Source organism: Puma concolor, chromosome D4 (genome assembly GCF_028749965.1).
Source record: "Puma concolor isolate L17-30 chromosome D4, mPumCon1.1.hap2, whole genome shotgun sequence".
Classification (NCBI taxonomy): domain Eukaryota; kingdom Metazoa; phylum Chordata; class Mammalia; order Carnivora; family Felidae; genus Puma; species Puma concolor.
Window position 1 is genome coordinate 32,098,008 of NC_141679.1, and position 21,911 is coordinate 32,119,918.

Consider the following 21,911-nt stretch of genomic DNA (forward strand, 5'->3'; position numbering starts at 1 on the left):
AATTGAAGAAGACACACAAAAAATGGAAAAACATTCCATGCTCATGGATTGGAAGAACAAATATTGTTAAAATGTCGCTACTACCCAAGCAATATTCAATGCAATCTTTATCAAAATAACACCAGCATTCTTCACAGAGCTAAAACAAACAATCCTAAAATTTGTATGGAACCAGAAAAGACCCTGAATAGCCAAACAATCCTGACAAAAACAAAAACAGAAACAAACCTGAAAACTGAAAGCATCACAATTCTGGACTTCAGGCTTTATTACAAAGCCGTAATCATCAAGACAGTAGGGTACTGGCACAAAAACAGACACACAGATCAATGGAACAGAATAAAGAACCAGAAATGGACCCACAGATGTATGGCCAACTAATCTTTGACAAAGCAGGAAAGAATATCCAATGGAAAAAAGACAATATCTTCAGCAAATGGTGCTGGGAAAACTGGACAGCAGCATGCCAGAAGAATGAAACTGGACCATTTTCTTACACTACACATAAAAACAAACTCAAAATGGATGAAAGACCTAAATGTAAGACAGGAAATCATCAAAATTCTAGAGGAGAAAACAGGCAGCAATCTCTTTGATCTCCGCTGCAGCAACTTCTTTCTAGATAAGTCCCCGGAGGCAAGGGAAACAAAAGCAAAAATAAAGTATTGGGACCTCATCAAAATAAAAAGCTCTGCACAGCAAAGGAAACAATCAACAAAACTAAAAGCCAACTGACGGAGTGGGAAAATATATTTGTAAATGACATATCAGATAAAGGGTTAGTATCCAAAATCTATAAAGAACTTACCAAACTCAACAACCAAAAAGCAAATAATTCAGTGAAGAAATGGGCAAAAGACATGAACAGATACTTTTCCAAAGACACCCTAACGGACTAATGGCTAATGGACACAGGAAAAAATGCTCCACATCACTCATCATCAGGGAAATACAAATCAAAACCCCAATGAGATACCAACTCACACTTGCTAGATTGGCTAAAATTAACAACTTAAGGAAACAATAGATGTTGGTGAGGATGTGGAGAAAGAGGAAAACTTGTACACCGCTGGTGGGAATGCAAACTGGTGCAGCCATTCTGGAAAACAGTATGGAGTTTCCTCAAAAAATTAAAAATAGAACTCCCCTATGACCCAGCAATTGCACTATTAAGTATTTATCCAAAGGATAGAAAAATGCTGATTCGAAGGGGAACATGCACCCCAATGTTTATAGCAGCACTATCAACAATAGCCAAATTATGGAAAGAGTCCAAATGTCCATCAACTGATGAATGGATAAATAAGATATGGTGTATATATACAATGGAATATTATTTGGCGACCAAAAACAATGAAATCTTGCCATTTGTAACAATGTGTATGGAACTAGAGTGTATTATGCTAAGTGAAATAACTCAGTCAGTAAAAGATAAATATCATATGATTTCACTCATAAGTGGAGTTTAAAAAACAGATGAACATAGGGGACAAGAAGGAAACATAAGATAAAAAGAGAAGGAGGTAAACCATAAGAGACTCTTAAATACAGAGAACAAGCTGGAGGGATGTTGGTTGGGGGGATGGGCTAAATGGGTGATGGGCATTGAGGAGGGCACTTGTTGGGATGAACACTGGGTATTAAATATAAGTGATAAATCACTAAATTCTAACAAAATAAATAAATAAAACCCTGATAAATTTTTTAAAAAGTATCTTCTATTTCCTCTTCTTGATCAGAACCAGGTGGGACTAGATGGTCTCCAGGTCTGAGCCTAAAGGCTCTTTAAGTCTTTGAGGTGGGGATAAGGGAGGGTATAGGGTCCCCAGGTATATTTTCAGATAAACGACATCTAATTTTTTAAGTAAAAATATGTCCTATCCAGTAAGTGGGGCATAGTTATGCTAAAAAAATATTTCATGGGACATAGTTATATTAAAAATTATTCAGTGTTTATCTGAAATTCAAATATAATTGGGCATCCTATATTTTATCTAGCAACCTTAAGGGAGATGGACCAACATTTAAAATAAGTGGCTTCCAAGGGGTGCCTGGGTGGCTCAGTCAGTTAAGCGTCCGACTTCAGCTCAGGTCATGATCTCGCTATTCACGGGAGTTCTAGCCCCGTGATGGGCTCTGTGCCAACAGCTCAGAGCCTGGAGCCTGCTTCAGATTCTGTGTCTCCCTCTCTCTCTGCCCCTCCCCCACTCGCACTCTGTTTCTCTCTCTCAAAAATAAATAAACATTAAAAAGAAACATGTTAAATAATAAACAAACAAACAAATAAAATAAGTGGCTTCCCTAAAAGGAAATCTTGAGATTGGGGAAAACAGAGGCCACAGTGAAAAATGACTTTTTGAGGAGAGGAATGAAGTCAGTTTCTTTCATGCCAATTAAGCAATCACAGGCGACCCTGTCAGAAATCCAAACTCATGACTAACATGGGACTGGAGATCAGGAAAAGAAATTTAAAAGATTAAGAGTCAGAGAAGCAATCTTCACACACAGGGCAAGCCAGCAGACAGAACAATCCCATCCAGGAAGGTAAGAGCATGGCCTTCTCAACCATTGTTTTTGCCCAAGAGAACAGGTTTTGGGGGATTCTGGTGGGCTCCTTTGCCCTCCTTCATTGCTTCCCTGATGCTTGGCTGTCAGCAAAATTTCTCCTCAGTGCATGTAAGTCTTAAGCTACTGAGGGCTCATGAAGTCTCTTCCTAGACTGCCAAAAAGCAAAGAAGAGAGCCAGGTAAAGCAATCATTCAGGCTACATACTGATTTTGATTCTGTGTGTGTATTCTCTTGTCATTTGAAAGACTGCTTCTCTTGGTTTGAGTGAGATGAGATGAGGTACATTTGTTGTCCCTATACTGTTTGCAGAGGTTTACATAGATTTACAAAAACAATTTAATGCAGAATCAAGTTTTGTATCTGTAATTTTGAGCACAGGGCTCACCCCTACATTATTTACCTGAGATGATCATGAGTTCAACTATAATTTCTTTCTTACAATTGGGAAGGAAAAATTATGCACAAAATGCCCCAGTGTAAAGTGTTCATGTGGTGAATTCCCCCTCTGTTCTCCCACTTCTCTCCTACTATTTTAAGCAGGCTCATTAATATAACTCTATTATCAGACCTTTGAAATTCATAAGAATAAGAGGGAAGAAAAATACATATAATAGCAAGGAGAGAAGAGAAACCACTGTTGGTTTCCAACCAGCACACTTTAATCATGACTTCCATAGTTCATGAGCTTTTGTCTATTTGTTTGTATTATGGCTTAAAATTGTGTATTAAAATATATATTATAAGACATATACACAGGGGCGCCTGGGTGGCGCAGTCGGTTAAGCGTCCGACTTCAGCCAGGTCACGATCTCGCGGTCCGTGAGTTCGAGCCCCGCGTCAGGCTCTGGGCTGATGGCTCAGAGCCTGGAGCCTGTTTCCGATTCTGTGTCTCCCTCTCTCTCTGCCCCTCCCCCGTTCATGCTCTGTCTCTCTCTGTCCCAAAAATAAATAAATGTTGAAAAAAAAAAAAAAGACATATACACAAACAGATTTAAGCCCTATTCCTGAGACTTGAATGAGGGAGAAAGAGGATGCTGTGTTCAGCCACATATTCATGTCATCATAACCATCTATTTGGCCAAAGATTGAAATGAAATTAATACCTTTGGAGAGACCTACTTTTATTAACCAGTTTTGTGCCAAGGAAAGTAGGGAATAAATAAAAATGAATTTTGTTTCTCTACAAGCTTATGGTATAGAGTCACATTGAAGGCAAATGATGAGCATTTCCTCCCAGAATAATAACTCAAAGTTTGTTGTTGTTGTTGTTGTTTGCTTTTGTTTGTAGTTTCTTCTTTGAACTTGTTTCAGTTGGTAGAAGTGGTTAGAACCTTGAGCAATCTCCACTTGATATCAATGAAAAAAGCAAGTACAAATCCTTTCCCAGAGAGAAACCAGAGGGTCTTGGGTATTATTAATGTCCACCCGGAGAGAATGTCTTTGTGGATCTTTATGAAGTGCTGAGATACTCTGTATGCATTAAATGATGCCTGCGTGCCCCTGCTACAGGTATCCTGTGAACTGTGCCCATAAGATGCCAAAAGAAGAGGCTTACTTCATTCTTGGCTACCCCAAGAAGGGGCACAACCACTCCTACATCACAACTGAAGAGTAAGTTCAAAACTGAACCCAGGGGGGTTTCTAGTTTGCCATTTGCCGACACAGCCTGCTGATTTCCACCAGCACCTGCCTTGTCAGTAAATCTCTCTAGTGTTCATTTCTCCAGAGAGTAAAAACCCTGATAATGAAGTGAGGAACCCCCATGATCCTATAAGGGTCTCAGTCAAGCTTCTCTGAGGCCAAACAGGCAAGGAGACAGGAATGATAATCAGTTGGATCTTGGCATTTATTTTTCTGTATCCTTGGCTATTAGGTTTTCACTACAGGTTCCCAGGATGGAAAACATCTGGATGCAAGATGACACTTTCCTCAAACCTTGTTATGTCTAACCCACTCAGGCTCCTAGAGATGGTCTGCAGACAGAACAAAGGCGAGTTGCCAAAGAGCTAGTGAGAATGAAGGGCGAGTATGTGCGACTCCAACTGCAGACTGACTCCAGGGTGAAGATGGTGGTTATAATTCTGCATCATAATTTATCCTAAGGAAAGCTGTTTGATATTATGAATTAATTAAAAATAAGTATTTATATGATTCAGCATTTCTAAGTGGTAAGCAATGCATAATCAGTCCAAGACACTATACTTGTCTTTGGAAAAATATTACAGTCTTTTTGATAATTAGGTTCAAGAATAATTTTAGCAAACATAAGTGCTGTAACGGGATGACAGTCTCCTGGGACACACTCTACATGTACTAGAGTGGGCAAGATTGGTGGGAGGTCAGTTTACACCCTCTGAGTGGAGACTCCAACAGGAAAAAAATGGTACCAGGTTTTTATTTGGACTATCTCTTAAGTTCAGAACTTACTGAAAACTTGCTCTCCCTTGGAAAAGAACTATTTAAAAATCTTTATTAGAGTGAACTAGCAGGGGCAAGCAAGATGTAGAATCCATTAAAGGGACTGAGGAAGAATTTAGGCTGGGAGCATTTCCTTAGAAGACTCTAGTGGGATTCTCTAACATTCCTGCGTGGTCAGTGGGGAACTGGGATGGGGAGATCTTCTGAAAAAATGTCTGAAGAGCAAAAATACACTCTTTGGGGTATTTGGGAGGTACACATATTGGGTAGGATATTGTTTCAGCTTCTGTATAATGATTTAACAAACTGTATCACTGTGAAACGTCAGGAAAGAGAGGTTGAGGGGTTCTCTCAGTTGAAAGGGCATAAGTAATTTATGGAGATTTTAAACTGCAGTTTTCCAGTCATTGCCACTAGAGAGGCTGATTTCATAGGTCTGGGGGTAGGGGCACAGAGTTGGCACTTTAACAAGCATCTCATGTGACTCTGCTGCAGGAGGCATTTGAATGACACTCTAGAGAGCCCTGCCCAGCTGGGTAGTGGATTCTTTTGGTGTGTCTGGCATATCCTGATGTTTTCCACTACTGTATCAGTCACTGGATGTGTGTAAATGCAATGTGACTGTGCATAAAGAAGTGGAACAGAGCTCTGTCTGTGTCAAGATGTCCAAGGGGATGACCACAGACTTGGTGGGTGAAATTAGAGCACAAGCATGCTAGGAATTAAATCAGCTGCCTTCAGTCATGAGAACCCACTGAATGCTTCTTGTGAAAGCTTCATTTCAGGAAAGGGTGATATGGCAGGAAAGAATGATATAGAAGGAAAGGCACTGCTTGGATATCTTAGGCCAGTCACTGTGAATGCTGTTTCTCTCACTTACTAGTTGTGCAGCCTTGGGCGTTTTACCACCTTAAAATGTTAGGGATATCAGCTGTGACATGAACATCATATCTACTTCGGAGGACTAAATGTGAGGATGTGAGGATGAAATAAAAGTCTATATGTGGGGTGCTTAGCACAATGCATGGCACAAATCAGTGCTCAATGAATGGCAGAGAAGCCACTAAGCTGGTGGTGATGTTGATGAATCTTGGTAGGTCTCAGCTTCATGATCCACAAAATAGGTGAACTGGCCTGCATAATTAGGTCAGAGTTTTTATCCAGCACTGTCATCCATCTTGTTTAGAGATGGACAGAATAGACTTAATGCCTCAGCAGCCTTGAGAAGGAGGTGGTCAGGTAGATGTTACAGGGCTTCTGTCCAGGAGAAGCCTCAGCTATATCTTGATTTACGTTCAGATGCTCAATCTCCTATAAATCACCCAGCTCTGCAGAGCCTTTCTTTAGCAAGTCACAGCACTCTCCACTTTGATCATGCTATGATGTAGAAAATCAGGCCGATGCCACCTAATTGACAGTGTTATACAGGGAAAGCGCAGCCTCAGTCACTGTTTCCAGGGCCTCTGTGGTAACTAATGCTTCCCATGGGCCACTGGACACAGGGCTCAAAAGGTTGGCTTAGATGCCCGGATTGCATCCTGCTACAATCTTAGTGAAGTTCCATTCTTAGTGAAGCTACAGGTTTGCTCTAGGTTCAGCTCAGACAGTTCTCCCCAGCACTGAGCCTCCTTGTTATATCTTTTAATAACCCATGCCTGGCCAGCTGGGAGGTTCTTATTGAACATCTTTAGAGTCTCTTGACTCCAAAGTCAAGTCGGCTGGCATCTCTGACTTGGCAGCCAAGCAGTCTGGAGAGATAAGGTTGCTTGTCTCAGCATCCCCTGGGCTCTAGTCCCAGCTCAATTCTAAAATATCTTTTCCAGGTCACTTAGGTGAGAACAGAGAAAGCAGTAAGCATTGAACCATCTGGTTCAGTCTTTGGTGATTCTAAACTGGATTTCTGAAGCAAGCAGAGGCCAGATAGCATCTTGTGTAATGGAGTATAAACATGAGACACATATCCTAACAGCTGGGCTAGGCTCTGGCATCCCCATGCAATAGTTACAGTCTTGGGGACCTTTAAATCCAACAAGCCCTACATCCACCCCTGCAGTCAGAACGTGCCAGCCCTAAGTCCTCAGTGGCTGCTTTAAATACTTTCTCCTCTTCACTATCTTTTCTCTATCCCCAATCAAAACCTACTCTGTGGAAAGTCGCAGATCCCCTCATTCTCACTAGAGTGTCAATGACCCACAAGAGGTGAAAGTAACAGAATATTAAGCTTTTAGGACAAAGCAAAGATGAATCTTTAAAGATGGTATTTCAGGTCTTCAGTTCCAATTGTAAATGAGTAAAAATAATGATGTTGGGGCTAGCATTATGCCCCAAATCCACATATTTATAAATAGTTATCTTAAAAAAGGCATTCAATGGTTCATTCATTTTGCAGATGTGAATTTGTAATCACTCATAATTCATTTGTTCATTTTTTATTAATTTGGCCATCCATCCATCTTCAAGAAATATTTTTTTGAAACACCAATGTGCCTGACACTTTCTAGGCACTGAGGAAACAAATTAAAACATAAACCAAAAACCAAAAAACTCCTTTGGGACCTCCTCTCCTAGAAGAGACAGGTAAGCACACTGCTGATTACCACTGCAGGGCTGCGTATAAGAGAAGACAGGATTGGTTGCCATCATCCTGGGAGGGGTGGGTGGTGCTGAATCTTTGAACATGAATTTATTAGTCATGCACAAGGAATAAAGGGGTGAGTTTGGGTCAGAAAAGACACAAACACAAATGAGATAAACTCAAGTTTAAATCCTGGCTCCATCTTGTGCTACCCTCTGTATGATCATCAGCAAGGCACTTCACCTCTAAATCTATTTCCTTATCTGTGAAATGGGGATGATAGGTGATGCCTCCTTTGCAGGATTGTTGTAAGAATTAAATAATCTAGTATATGTACAATGTTCATCATGGCATCCGGCTTAGAGTAGGTCTTAAGTCAATGTTAATTATCAATCTTTTTTCTGGACTAATAGTTGGGGAAAATGTTTTAAATAAGTCCTTATGGAAAGAAAAGATAACTCAGTCTCAGTAAATACTTTGTTCATGTAAGGGTCTGTTGCTACTGCACTTCTTGTGCCTGGAACTTGGGTGCTTAGGCCATGCCAGTTAGCCCTATTTCTGTGGGCACACACCTGAGAGACTCCTAAGTTCCTGTTCCTGGTTACAGATGCTGGAGGCCTGGTGAGCGTTCAGTGTGGTATGGGGTAGGAAACTACTTGGGGGCTGGGAGGTGTTGCTCTGGGCTGGAAAAACTCCTGTGAAGATTGAAGATTGATGCATGTTCATCGCAATCTGGAGCAAGGTTTCTGTACCCAGATGGATTTGTCTATCTCTTGGGCCAGGGCTGCAGGGATTGGAATCCTGACAGTAGTCCTGGGAATTTTGCTGCTCATTGGCTGCTGTTATTGTAGAAGACGAAGTGGATACAGAAGCTTGAGGGTTAGTAAAGTTTCCACTGCTGGAATCCCTCTGGATCCAGGATATCCTTCCCTTTCTTTCTTTGAATTTCTGGGGAATGAGATAACATTCTCATAATCACCTCTAGCTCTCCTCTCTGGTTCTGATGAGTCTTTCTCTATACTTCTTTCAAGTCTTCTTTGCTTCTACCTAGGCATGAACCCCAACCAGAAACTTGGCCCATCTCAGTGATTTGATTCACAGCAAACCTGAGTACTTGGCTGTGTATGTAGCTGAGCACTGATAGTTTGTGTGGTGCAAGGACAGAGGTCCTGATACTCTTGCACAGCAAACAATGGCATGTGAGATGCTCCAGATCTTATCAATCCTTCTGGGAATTCTCACTGGTTCTGTTCTTCAACTTAGTGGCTTGCTCATCTCACCTTGCTGCCTCGCCTGGGAGTTCCAGGTTCTTCTAACTCTGTTATACCAAGAAATTCAGCATGCCTAGGACCTATACAGCCAAAAGTACAATGAGGAAATCATCCACCCCTCAGCAGCACAAAGGACCGCTGTTTTTTTTTTTTTTAATTTTTTTTTTTAACGTTTTTTATTTTTGGGACAGAGAGAGACAGAGCATGAACGGGGGAGGGGCAGAGAGAGAGGGAGACACAGAATCGGAAACAGGCTCCAGGCTCTGAGCCATCAGCCCAGAGCCTGACGCGGGGCTCGAACTCACGGACCGTGAGATCGTGACCTGGCTGAAGTCGGACGCTTAACTGACTGCGCCACCCAGGCGCCCCAACCGCTGGGTTTTTAACAGAGCGCATTCTCGTTTGATGACCAATGTAGTTTTGACAGAATTTTTTCTTCTTTACCCACATGAACAGGAAGCTAACAAATTACACAGTCCAGTCTTGGGGCAGTAGTGTCTTCCACACATGGGAAACATCAATTGAATCTTAAACCATTAGAACTACAGGTCTCACTTAAAAGCCAAGTAGCACTTTAGCTCTTAAGCATCCAAAGTCTCTCTCCATAGTGAGCAATGGAATGAAAGGAAAGTTGCAATTTCTCTCTCCCTTCCCCCTTCTCCCTTCTCTCTTTCCTCCTCCACCCTCTCTTTTTCTGTCCCTCCACACTTCTCTCCATTTCTCCCTTTATTATTACACATCTGAAAACTTCTGAGTTGATACATAATGGAAAAAATTATCTTTACAGAAGATGTTGGAATGTCCCGTTCCTCATTCAGCAAACACTTCATTTAGAAGAAAAGGTTCTGTGATGGAGAGGACGGTTGTGAGGGTGGGGTTTGGAGCTTGGCAGTCTGAAGAAGGGAAGGTGAAGATAACATGTATAGCTTTGAATTCTCCTTGCCAGGAAGCTTGGGCAGTCCCATGTGCCCCTTGCCCTAATGCCCATCTTGCCAGAGTGTCCAAATACAAATCATGAAATACAGTGCAAGTTTGGGGGCCAACACGGCCACTGAGCAGTAATAGCCCTCCCGTGTGTTGACATTTAGTGGAAAGAAGGAAGTTTATGAGTCTGAATAAGATCCCAAACCAAGTACCATAGGAAAGCCTTGGCTTAAGAGATTAGGGATGGATCTTGTGTTCATATGACACTTCTCTGTGGCTGTTCACAACAGATTAGGGAGGGACTTTGCTCTCTGCCACAGAATTCCATTTGTGCCTCTAGTACAGAGTTAATAGTGCTTTGCAATTGGTTATTAATTTTTTTTGCCTCCTCCACCCCTTATCCTTCCTCCATTTATGTCTTGGGACAGAGAATATTTCTTACTCATCTTTGTACCTCCAGTGCCTGGCCCATAGCAGTCACCCAATTGTATGGCATCAGGATTTGGTCTCATTGTCTGTCATTGACTCGCTTGATGACCTTAGATTTTAACTTCTCTGAGCCTCATTTACTGTATTCTACACCTAGGCACATGTGATATAATATGATATATATCAGTTTTTATTTAATATATATTTTCTTCCATATGTTTATTTAATTCTATATTTGTATATAAAAACACACAATGATTTAATTCTTTCAAGGAGTAAAAGCTCTACAAATTCAATTATGTTGACAACCATTTCATAATTGGCTTGATGCCACTGGACAAAAATACAATGATTTTTTTCCTTCCTGATTCAACACTCCCATCTTAAACTCAATTAAACCATAACAGAGAGTCTTTAATGTCATAAGCTCAGACACTGTGAACATTTTGCTTAGTAAGGTTTAAGTTCAACCTTACTAGATCAGTGATTTGTAGAGTTTCTGGAATTTTTGTGAGATGGAGCTGTGTTTAAGTTTTCTGGTTCCTGTGGCACCTAAAAAATGCTGTCATTTATTTTTTTTAATGTTTATTTTTATTTTTGAGAGAGAAAGAGAGACAGAGCATGAGTAGGAGAGGGTCAGAGAGAGAGGAAGACACAATCCAAAGCAGACTCCAGGCTCTGAGCTGTCAGCACAGACCCTGATGTGGGGCTCAAACCCATGAGTCATGAGATCATGACCTGAGGTGAAGTCGGACACTTAACCGACTAAGCCACCCAGGTGCCCCCTACTTCTTAAATTAATATTAAAATCTTGTTTTGAGACTTTCATATTTCCCGAAAAGCTGGATTGGGGATCAGTAGTCTAAGAAATTTAGGCAAAATTATGTAAAATAGTGCGCTAAATAAATCCTCCCTGCCTCTCTTCAGTGATTCTTTTTTTTTTTTTTCATTTTGAAAACAAAGGACATAAATGACAATAAATGCAAGCTTCAGGTAGCTAAGTTACTCCACCTTTAGCAAACTGCTTTAAGCTTTGAAATGTTTACTTTCCCACTTCCATTGACCATAGAATGGTAGCATGGTTGGTTGGAATTAAGATCTCCTAAAGTGTCTCCATTGACTCACAACTCCCTTTAGCCCTGAAAAACATCTTTTGAAAGAAAAGAGTGCTTTTTGCAGCAATTTGTTTCTGCAGGAAAATGATTTATAAAGGGATGGAAGTTGTTTTTGTATTTATCAACTTTACCTTTCACTTGAAAGTTTAGGACAAAATGCTTTTTGATTCTTGGAGAATTTCTTGGAGAATTTCAAGGCCTCTGCTACAGCTCAGTTGACACTCATGTTTCACTTGTGTTTCTCAGTGCTTGATCAGGGGCCCCTGCATTGGGGCTCTTGCTAAAATGCAGATTCTGGGACCCTCTCTGGTGGTGGGACCCAGGAAGCTGCCTTTTAAAAAGATTTATTTTTGAGAGACAGGGAGAGAGGTGGTGGCAGGGGGGGAGGTGGAGAATCCCAAGCAGGTCCCACACTGTCAGTGCAGAGACCAATGCGGGTCTCGATCCCATGAACCGTGAAATCATGACCTGAGCTGCAATCAAGAGTCTGACACTTAATGGACTGAGCCACCCAGGCATCCCCAGGAAGATGCCTTTTAAATCGAATGCTGAAGTTTCAGTACAAGTGCATAGAATTGGCAGTGAACTAGGGGAGTGGATCATGCCCCTATCCTATAGCAGTTGAGAGATTTACAAAGAAGAAAAAGAATAAAAGTGATAATTGAGGTAAAGGGAGAAAAGGCATTAAATACCTTACCTGTGGGCTGCGAGTTGGGGAGGGGAGCAGAAACTTCCTGCATCCTCACATCAAGATTAGGGTCTTTGCGCATATATCCTTCCAGGGGGTAACATCAATAATAATTTCAGACTAGAGTCTAGGAAAACTACTTCTTTACAGTCTGCAGACTGTGTAGTTATCAGCCCAATCCATGTCTGGCCTGATCTCACTGATATTTCAAACACTTCTCCACTTCTCCCTGAGAAACCTGCCTTAATGCCCTCTTCCAACCTAGTAGACCCCAATGATTAGCCACAGTCTGCAGAAAAGGCTGAAGAACTGCTAACATCCTCACAGCCTCCTTGTTCCAGTCCCTCTCAGCCAGTACCACAGAATGCATACTGCTAATGCCCTACTGGCTAGATTTGGTTCACTGGTGTTTGGGACTGTATTAAAAAAAAAATTGAATTAGGTACTAAAATTTAAAAGTAGCATGTTACATAAAAATCTCAATTTCCAGTTTCTTTTTAAAAATCAAGAGATCTAGCAAAAACTGGCAGCTATGTAGTGGTTGTCCCTTTAGATGAGACACTCTCCCTCCTTTTCTATGGCCCCCACCTGGCCCCTTTCCTCCCCCTTAGCATTACCTGCCTGCTCCTTCTAAGGATCTGAATAGAGCTGGGTTGCCTGGGGGCAGGCAATAAAGAGGCGCATTGTCTGCATAGCACTGGTTCTCCATGTGACCCTGGATCATCAGTTTTGACAGTATCACCTGGGAACTTGTTGGAAATGCGCATTATGGGCCTCACCCTAGTGTCAGAAAGTCTGGATGTGGGTCTGCCAATCTGGGTTTAACAAGCCCTCAGGTAATACTGATGCATGCTAAAATTTGAGAACCACCACTATGGAGAATTTAACAAAAATAAAAGCAACTAAAACTATGCTTTTTATTATCATAATGTGCTAGTAATTTTAAACTATGTCAGTGATGAAATATTCCACCTCACTATGGTGGACCACTCCTGAAGTCCCCACTTGGGTATGTTTCTCTGTCCTGCACAATTTGTTGTTATTATATTCTAGGGATGGAGAATATCACCTTGTAAACCTATGCAAAGTACCAAACTAAGCTTTCACCCACCCCTCCCCATGATAACTCAGGGTGCATAATTTATTCCTTGACTAGTCATCATGTTGCAGCTTAACTTGGAAGCTCAGGCTACAACCACAGTATTTCTACCACAACATATGCGTTTGTAGCATTTTAAAGATATTTTGCTGTCATTATGGGGAAGGCAGAAATAGTCAGTGTGTCCCTGCTGCCAAGTTTCTCAAAAGTTTTTTTCTCACTGAGATACCTCACTAGCTTTGACCACCTCCACTCAAAATCATTCTCTGAGGTTCATTTTTTAGATTGATTCTTTTTCTCTTTCCCTTCAAGAATATTCATTGACGAACTAATGGGTATCAGGCACTGTACTAAGTGCTTTACCTTTAGTTTTAATTTCTACAACTCTGAGAGGTAGGTGCATACTACAGATGCACAAATACTGGAATTCAGACAGGCAAATGACTACTAGCCTGAAACACACTGCACATAAGTGGCAGAACCAAGATTAAAACCCATTCTTCTTCTTCTTTTTTTTTTTTATAAGTTTATTTATTTATTTTGAGAGGCAGCGTGAGGGGAGAAGTAGAGGAAGAAGGAGAGAAAGAATCCCAAGCAGGCTCAGTGCTGTCAGCACAGAGCCTGACATGGGGCTTCATCTCACAAACTGAGAGATTATGACCTGAGCCCAGATCAAGAATTGGGTGCTCAACCAACTGAGCCACCCAGGCATCCTGATTAAAACCCATTCTTAAAATTTCAACTTCCTTCTCTTTTCTTTATTGAACTCAATTATTTTTTTCTCAACCACTGACCTTCATGCATGCACATTTCAGGACAAAAGCATTCACACTGGCACTCGAAGTACCTTAACAAGGAGATGTCCACATGAGGGGTTTGGTCACCAGGATAGCAAGCTGCCTTTTCGAGAGAATAATTGTGAACCTGTGGTAGGTTGAGATCCTATATCTTGGTGTTTCTGTATGGCTGTTTTTAACTCAAATGAATAAAATTATTCCAATTTAAAAAGCAAGGACATTATGAATATACATAATGCTACTGAACTGTACACTTAAAAATGTTAATTAAAATGGTAAAATTTATGTTATATATATATGTATATATATATATATATATATACACATGTATATATAAACATAAGTAATAACATAATAAACATAACAAAAACATAAATGAACAAAATACATAACAAATAAACAAAAAACACAATAACAAAGATAAAAATGGGGAAGCCCAGAGATTGTCTTAAATCATGTCCTCTTTTACTCAGATTTTTTAGGTCAATGATCTTATGTGTATAAGATCCAAAGGAAGAAGTTTGTTCTGCATACAATATCTTTTTTGTCTTATGTTTTCAGTATATTTGCCTTTTTCTGAATATAGATATATCTAGGGGAGAAAAAAAAGCATCTGTTATTAATTGTATAGAGCTGTGCAGTCCAAAAGGGTAGCCACTAGCCACATGTGGCTATGGAGCATTTGTACCAAAGTAGTTTAAATTACAATGTGCTGTAACACATACCAGATTTCAAAGATTTAGTATGAAGAAAAAAATATAAATAATTCATTAATGATTTTTATATCAATTACATGTTGAAATGATATTTTGATATGTGGGATTAAATAATTAAGATTAATTTTACCTGTTTATTCTTATTTTGTAATGTGGATACTAGAAATGTTTAAATCTCATATGTGGTATACTCTATTTCTATTGTGTGCACTGGTATAGGTGCAGTATATCATAATGGTGGAGAGAATGGACTCTGGAGCCAAATTGCTGTGAAATTGTGTGACCTTGAACAAGTGACTTAACCTCAGTTTTCCAACCTGTAACATGAAAACAATGAAAACACTCTAGAATTCTAAATTTTGAGCATTAAATAAAGGCCTGGCACATTTTTGCTATACTGATGATAGCACTGGCCTTTAGATACACAAGATACACAAGGATGTATCTATGTGGTATAAATGTAATGTATATTAGTGGCTTTAAAAACAGTGTTCAAGAACTCACTAGCTAGGGCTTGGGACTTAAACTGACATAGGTAATGCAGGTGTAAATAAGTTTTTGAGATTTTGGGAAGCCTGTGGACACTTACAAGTTTCTGTCCAGAGAAATAGCATAGTTATGATGCTAACCATTAACTCTACCCTCTCCCAGAACATACGCACTGTTGCCAAGCCCATACTCTCCCTTTCTCATTCTCACAGGTTCCCAATGCTCCACCTGCCTACGAGAAACTCTCTGCAGAACAGTCACCACCACCTTATTCCCCGTGAGAATGCTGAGAGGTGCTGAAATGATTTCCCTTACAATTTTGCTGGAATTTAATATGGACATCTAATATTCTGCTTTGGAATGCTGTAGAAACAGTGTAAATCATCCCTAATAATAAGCTTAGTATTAAATTGTTAGTAGAGCAACTAGTAATACTAATTGGGGAAATTATGAGAAATATTAAAATGGAAAAAACTTTGTTAATAAACACTATAATGATACTATTTGTATAATTTTCTGAGACAGAATTCAAGTGTGTATTCTGGCACCATTAAATTTCTTCTTTGTTGAAATTTGGCTAACAACTAAGAAACTACTATTCTGATTTTTGAAGAAGCAGCATCTTGGCCAATAAGAACTCTAACAAAATTGCTGCACATGAGTCTGTGGCATGGAGTACTTGCAAAGGATATCTTTATAGGTTTAAGACAAATTTGACCTACCAAATTATAGTCACATTCAGAAAAGTATCAGTAATGTCTCTTTGTGGTCTACAATTCCATGATACTACAATAACATACTGCAGAGATCCTGTATCTTCATACATAGAATCCAGTTCTAATTACATTTCACTTCAAGACTCAATACTATCATAATTAATGATAAAAAGTTTCTGTTAAACCAGAAGGTGGTGTAAGGATTTAAATAAGATACTGTAGGCTTCTGGGAAGATGGCGGCATAGGAGGATGCTGAGCTCACCGCGTCCTGCGGGTCACTTAGATTCCATCCACACCTGCCTAAATAACCCAGAAAGTTGCCAGAAGACTAGTAGAACGGATTCCCTGGAGCCAAGCGTAGATGAGAGGTCCACGGAAGAGGGTAGGATGGAGAGGTGGTGCACGCTACAGGGACTGGCGGGATGCAGCCGCGGCAGAGGGGGGGCTGCCAGCAAAGCAGAGCCCCCAAGTCTGGCTTGCAAAAACAGAGGGGCGGGATGGAGTGTGTTCTGACAGCAAGCAGGACTTAACATCTGGAAGGTTATAAGTTAACAGCTCTGCTCGGAGAGCAAGAGGGCTGGAGGACAACAGGAGGGAGAGTTGTTGAGCCCCTGACGACAGAGTGCAGCTTGGTGGGGAACAAAGGCGCTCACCAGCGCCATCTCCCTTGCCCATCCCCCAGCCAAAATCCCAAAGGGAACTGGTTCCTGCCAGGGAACTGGCTTGCACCACGCAAACACCAAACGCTGTGATTCTGTGGTTCCATCCCTCCGGGAGGTCTGACTCCCTCCCGGTGCCGCAGGGCCCCTCCTAAAGGGGATATCCAAAGGATAAGCTAGCTAGCTGAGCCTGCCCCTCCTGCCCCCATGCACCTTGCCGATCCACCCCAGCTAATACACCAGATCCCCAGCACCACAAGCCTGGCAATGTGCAAGTAGCCAAGACAGCCACACCACCCCACAGTGAATCCCACCCCTAGGAGAGGGGAAGAGAAAGTACACACCAGTCTGACTATAGCCCCAGCGGTGGTCTGGGGGCAGACATCAGGTATGACTGTGACTGGCCCACCAACCCAAGTTATTCAAGACAGCACAGGGGAAGTGCCCCACAGTCCCGCACCACTCCAGGGACTATCCAAAATGACGAAACAGAAGAATTCCCCTCAAAAAAACCTCCAGGAAATAACCACAGCTAACGAACTGATCAAAAACGATTTAAAAAATATAGCAGAAAGGGAATTTAGAATAATAGTCATAAAATTAATCACTGGGCTTGAAAACAGTATAGAGGACAGCAGAGAATCTATTGCTACAGAGATCAAGGGACTAAGGAACAGCCAGGAGGAGCTAAAAAATGCTATTAACGAGCTGCAAAATAAAATGGAGATGACCACAGCTCGGATTAAAGAGGCAGAGGAGAGAATAGGTGAACTAGAAGATAAAGTTATGGAAAAAGAAGAGGCTGAGAAGAAGAGAGATAAAAAAAATCCAGGAGTATGAGGGGAAAATTAGAGAACTAAGTGATGCACTAAAGAGAAATAATCTACACATAATTGGTATTCCAGAGGAGGAAGAGAGAGGGAAAGGTGTTGAAGGTGTACTTGAAGAAATCATAGCTGAGAACTTCCCTGATCTGGGGAAGGAAAAAGGCATTGAAATCCAAGAGGCACAGAGAACTCCCTTCAGATGTAACTTGAATCGATCTTCTGCACGACATATCATAGTGAAACTGGCAAAGTACAAGGATAAAGAGAAAATTCTGAAAGCAGATAGGGATAAATGTGCTCTAACACATAAAGGGAGACCTATAAGACTCGTGACCGATCTCTCTACTGAAACCTGGCAGGCCAGAAAGGAATGGCAGGAAATCTTCCATGTGATGAAAAGAAAAAATATGAAGCCAAAAATCTTTTATCCAGCAAGTCTGTCATTTAGAATAGAAGGAGAGATAAAGGTCTTCCCAAACAAACAAAAACTGAAGGAATTCGTCACCACTAAACCAGCCCTACAAGAGATCCTAAGGGGGATCCTGTGAGACAAAGTACCAGAGACATCGCTACAAGCATGAAACCTACAGACATCATAATGACTCTAAACACATACCTTTCTATAATAACACTGAACGTAAATGGACTAAATGCACCAACCAAAAGACATAGGGTATCAGAATGGATAAAAAAAACAAGACCCATCTATTTCCTGTCTACAAGAGACTCATTGTAGACTTAAGGACACCTTCAGATTGACAGTGAGGGGATGGAGAACTATTTATCATGCTACTGGAAGTCAAAAGAAAGCTGGAGTAGCCATACTTATATCAGACAAACTAGACTTTAAATTAAAGGCTGTAACAAGAGATGAAGAAGGGCATTATATAATAATTACAGGGTCTATCCATCAAGAAGAACTAACAATTATAAATGTCTATGTGCCGATTACAGGAGCCCCCAAATATAGAAAACAATTACTCACTAACATAAGCAACCTTATTGATAAGAATATGGTAATTGCAGGGGACTTTAATACCCCACTTAGAACAATGGATAGATCATCTAGACACATGGTCAATAAAGAAACAAGAGCCCTGAATGATACATTGGATCAGATGGACTTGACAGATATATTTAGAACTCTGCATCCCAAAGCAAAGGAATACACTTTCTTCTCGAGTGCACATGGAATATTTTCCAAGATAGATCACATACTGGGTCACAAAACAGCCCTTCATAACTATACAAGAATGGAGATCATACCATGCATACTTTCAGACCACAATGCAATGAAGCTTGAAATCAACCACAGGAAAAAGTCTGGAAAACCTCCAAAAGCATGCAGGTTAAAGAACACCCTACTAAAGAATGAATGGGTCAACCAGGCAATTAGAGAAGAAATTAAAAAAATATATGGAAGCAAACGAAAATGAAAATACAAGAATCCAAACGCTTTGGGATGCAGCGAAGGCAGTCCTGAGAGGAAAATACATTGCAATCCAGGCCTATCTCAAGAAACAAGAAAAATCCCAAATACAGAATCTAACAGCACACCTAAAGGAAATAGAAGCAGAGCAGCAAACACACCCCAAACCCAGCAGAAGAAGAGAAATAATAAAGATCAGAGCAGAAATAAACAATATAGAATCTAAAAAAACTGTAGAGCAGATCAATGAAACCAAGAGTTGGTTTTTTTGAAAAAATAAACAAAATTGATAAACCTCTAGCCAGGCTTCTCAAAAAGAACAGGGAGATGACCCAAACAAATAAAATCATGAATGAAAATGGAATTATTACAACCAATCCCTCAGAAATACAAGCAATTATCAGGGAATACTATGAAAACTTATATGCCAACAAACTGGACAACCTGGAAGAAATGGACAAATTCCTAAACACCCACACACTTCCAAAACTCAATCAGGAGGAAATAGAAAGCTTGAACAGACCCATAACCAGCAAAGAAATTCAATCAGTTATCAAAAATCTCCCAACAAATAAGAGTCCAGGACCAGATGGCTTCCCTGGGGAATTCTACCAGACATTTAAAGCAGAGATAATACCTATCCTTCTCAAGCTATTCCAAAAAATAGAAAGGGAAGGAAAACTTCCAGACTCATTCTATGAAGCCAGTATTACTTTGATTCCTAAACCAGACAGAAACCCAGTAAAAAAAGAGAACTACACGCCAACATCCCTGATGAATATGGATGCAAAAATTCTCAGTAAGATACTAGCAAATCGAATTCAACAGCATATAAAAAGAATTATTCACCATGATCAAGTGGGATTCATTCCTGGGATGCAGGGCTGGTTCAACATTCACAAATCAATCAATGTGATACATCACATTAATAAAAGAAAAGATAAGAACCATATGTTCCTGTCAGTCGATGCAGAAAAGACATTTGACAAAATTCAGCATCCTTTCTTAATAAAAACCTTCGAGAAAGTCGGGGTAGAAGGAACATACTTAAACATCATAAAAGCCATTTATGAAAAGCCCACAGCTAACATCATCCTCAATGGGGAAAAACTGAGAGCTTTCCCCCTGAGATCAAGAACACGACCTAGATGTCCACTCTCACCACTGTTGTTTAACACAGTGTTGGAAGTTCTAGCATCAGCAATCAGACAACAAAAGGAAATCAAAGGCATCAAAATTGGCAAAGATGAAGTTAAGCTTTCACTTTTTGCAGATGGCATGATATTATACATGGAAAATTCGATAGACTCCACAAAAAGTCTGCTAGAACTGATACATGAATTCAGCAAAGTCGCAGGATACAAAATCAATGTACAGAAATCAGTTGCATTCTTATACACTAATAATGAAGCAACAAAAAACACAAAGAAACTGATCCCATTCACAATTGCACCAAGAAGCATAAAATACCTAGGGATAAATCTAACCAAAGATGTACAAGATTTGTATACTGAAAACTATAGAAAGGTTATGAAAGAAATTGAAGAAGATATAAAGCAATGGAAATACATTCCATGCTCATGGACTGGAAGAATAAATATTGTTAAAATGTCAATACTACCCAAAGCTATCTACACATTCAATGCAATCCCAATCAAAATTGCACCAGCATTCTTCTTGAAGCTAGAACAAGAAATCCTAAAATTCATATGGAACCACAAAAGGCCCCGAATAGCCAAAGAAATTTTGAAGAAGAAGACCAAAGCAGGAGGCATCACAATCCCAGACTTCAGCCCCTACTACAAAGGTGTAATCATCAAGACAGCATGGTTTTGGCACAAAAAAAGACACATAGACCAATGGAATAGAATAGAAACCCCAGAACTAGACCCACAAAAGTACGGCCAACTAATCTTTGACACAGCAGGAAAGAATATCCAATGGAAAACAGACAGTCTGTTTAACAAATGGTGCTGGGAGAACTGGACAGCAACATGCAGAAGGATGAAACTAGATCACTTTCTTACACCATTCACAAAAATAAACTCAAAATGGATAAAGGACCTGAATGTGAGACAGGAAACCATCAAAACCCTAGAGGAGAAAGGAGGAAAAGACCTCTCTGACCTCAGCCACAGCAATTTCTTACTTGACACATCCCCAAAGGCAAGGGAATTAAAAGCAAAAGTGAACTATTGGGACCTCATGAAGATAAAAAGCTTCTGCCCTGCAAAGGAAACGATCAACAAAACTAAAAGGCAACCAACGGAATGGGAAAAGATATTTGCAAATGACATATCAGACAAAGGGCTAGTATCCAAAATCTATAAAGAGCTCACCAAACTCCACACCCGAAAACCACATAACCCAGTGAAGAAATGGGCAGAAAACATGAATAGACACTTGTCTAAAGAAGACATCCAGATGGCCAACAAGCACATAAAAAGATGCTCAACATCGCTCCCCATCAGGAAAATACAAATCAAAACCACACTCAGATATCACCTCACACCAGTCAGAGTGGCCAAAATGAACAAATCAGGAGACTATAGATGCTGGAGAGGATGTGGAGAAACGGGAACCCTCTTGCACTGTTGGTGGGAATGCAAACTGGTGCAGCCACTCTGGAGAACAGTGTGGAGGTTCCTCAAAAAATTAAAAATAGACCTACCCTACGACCCAGCAGTAGCACTGCTAGGAATTTACCCCAGGGATACAGGAGTACGGATGCATAGGGGCACTTGTACCCCAATGTTTAAACAGCACTAAATAATAGCTAAATTATGGAAAGAGCCTAAATGTCCATCAACTGATGAATGGATAAAGAAATTGTGATTTATATACACAATGGAGTACTATGTGGCAATGAGAAGGAATGAAATATGGCCCTTTGTAGCAACGTGGATGGAACTGGAGAGTGTGATGCTAAGTGAAATAAGCCATACAGAGAAGGACAGATTCCATATGTTTCCACTGCTATGTGGATCCTGAGAAACTTAACAGAAGACCATGGGGGAGAGGAAGGGGGAAAAAAAGTTAGAGAGGGAGGGAGCCAAACCATAAGAGACTCTTAAAAACTGAGAACAAACTGAGGGTTGATGGGGGGTGGGAGGGAGGGGAAGGTAGGTGATGGGCATTGAAGAGGGCATCTTTTGGGATGAGCACTGGGTGTTGTATGGAAACTAATTTG

General features: G+C 40.5%; 1 protein-coding gene across 2 annotated transcripts; it reads left to right on the top strand.

Annotated features, from left to right (window-relative positions):
- Positions 1 to 2,454: 2,454 nt before the first annotated feature.
- On the top strand, positions 2,455 to 15,589 carry MLANA (melan-A). Of its 2 annotated transcripts, none has more exons than XM_025914695.2 (5): positions 2,455 to 2,544; positions 4,078 to 4,179; positions 8,344 to 8,440; positions 13,903 to 14,016; positions 15,302 to 15,589. In XM_025914695.2, the coding sequence occupies exons 2-5, from the start codon at positions 4,103 to 4,105 to the stop codon at positions 15,368 to 15,370; spliced, it is 357 nt and encodes a 118-aa protein (XP_025770480.1). In that variant the 5' UTR covers positions 2,455 to 2,544; positions 4,078 to 4,102; the 3' UTR covers positions 15,371 to 15,589. The 2 variants fall into 2 exon arrangements, with proteins under 2 accessions (XP_025770480.1, XP_086541340.1); XM_086685214.1 differs by lacking the exon at positions 2,455 to 2,544 and adding an exon at positions 2,624 to 2,746.
- The last annotated feature ends 6,322 nt before the right edge of the window (positions 15,590 to 21,911 follow it).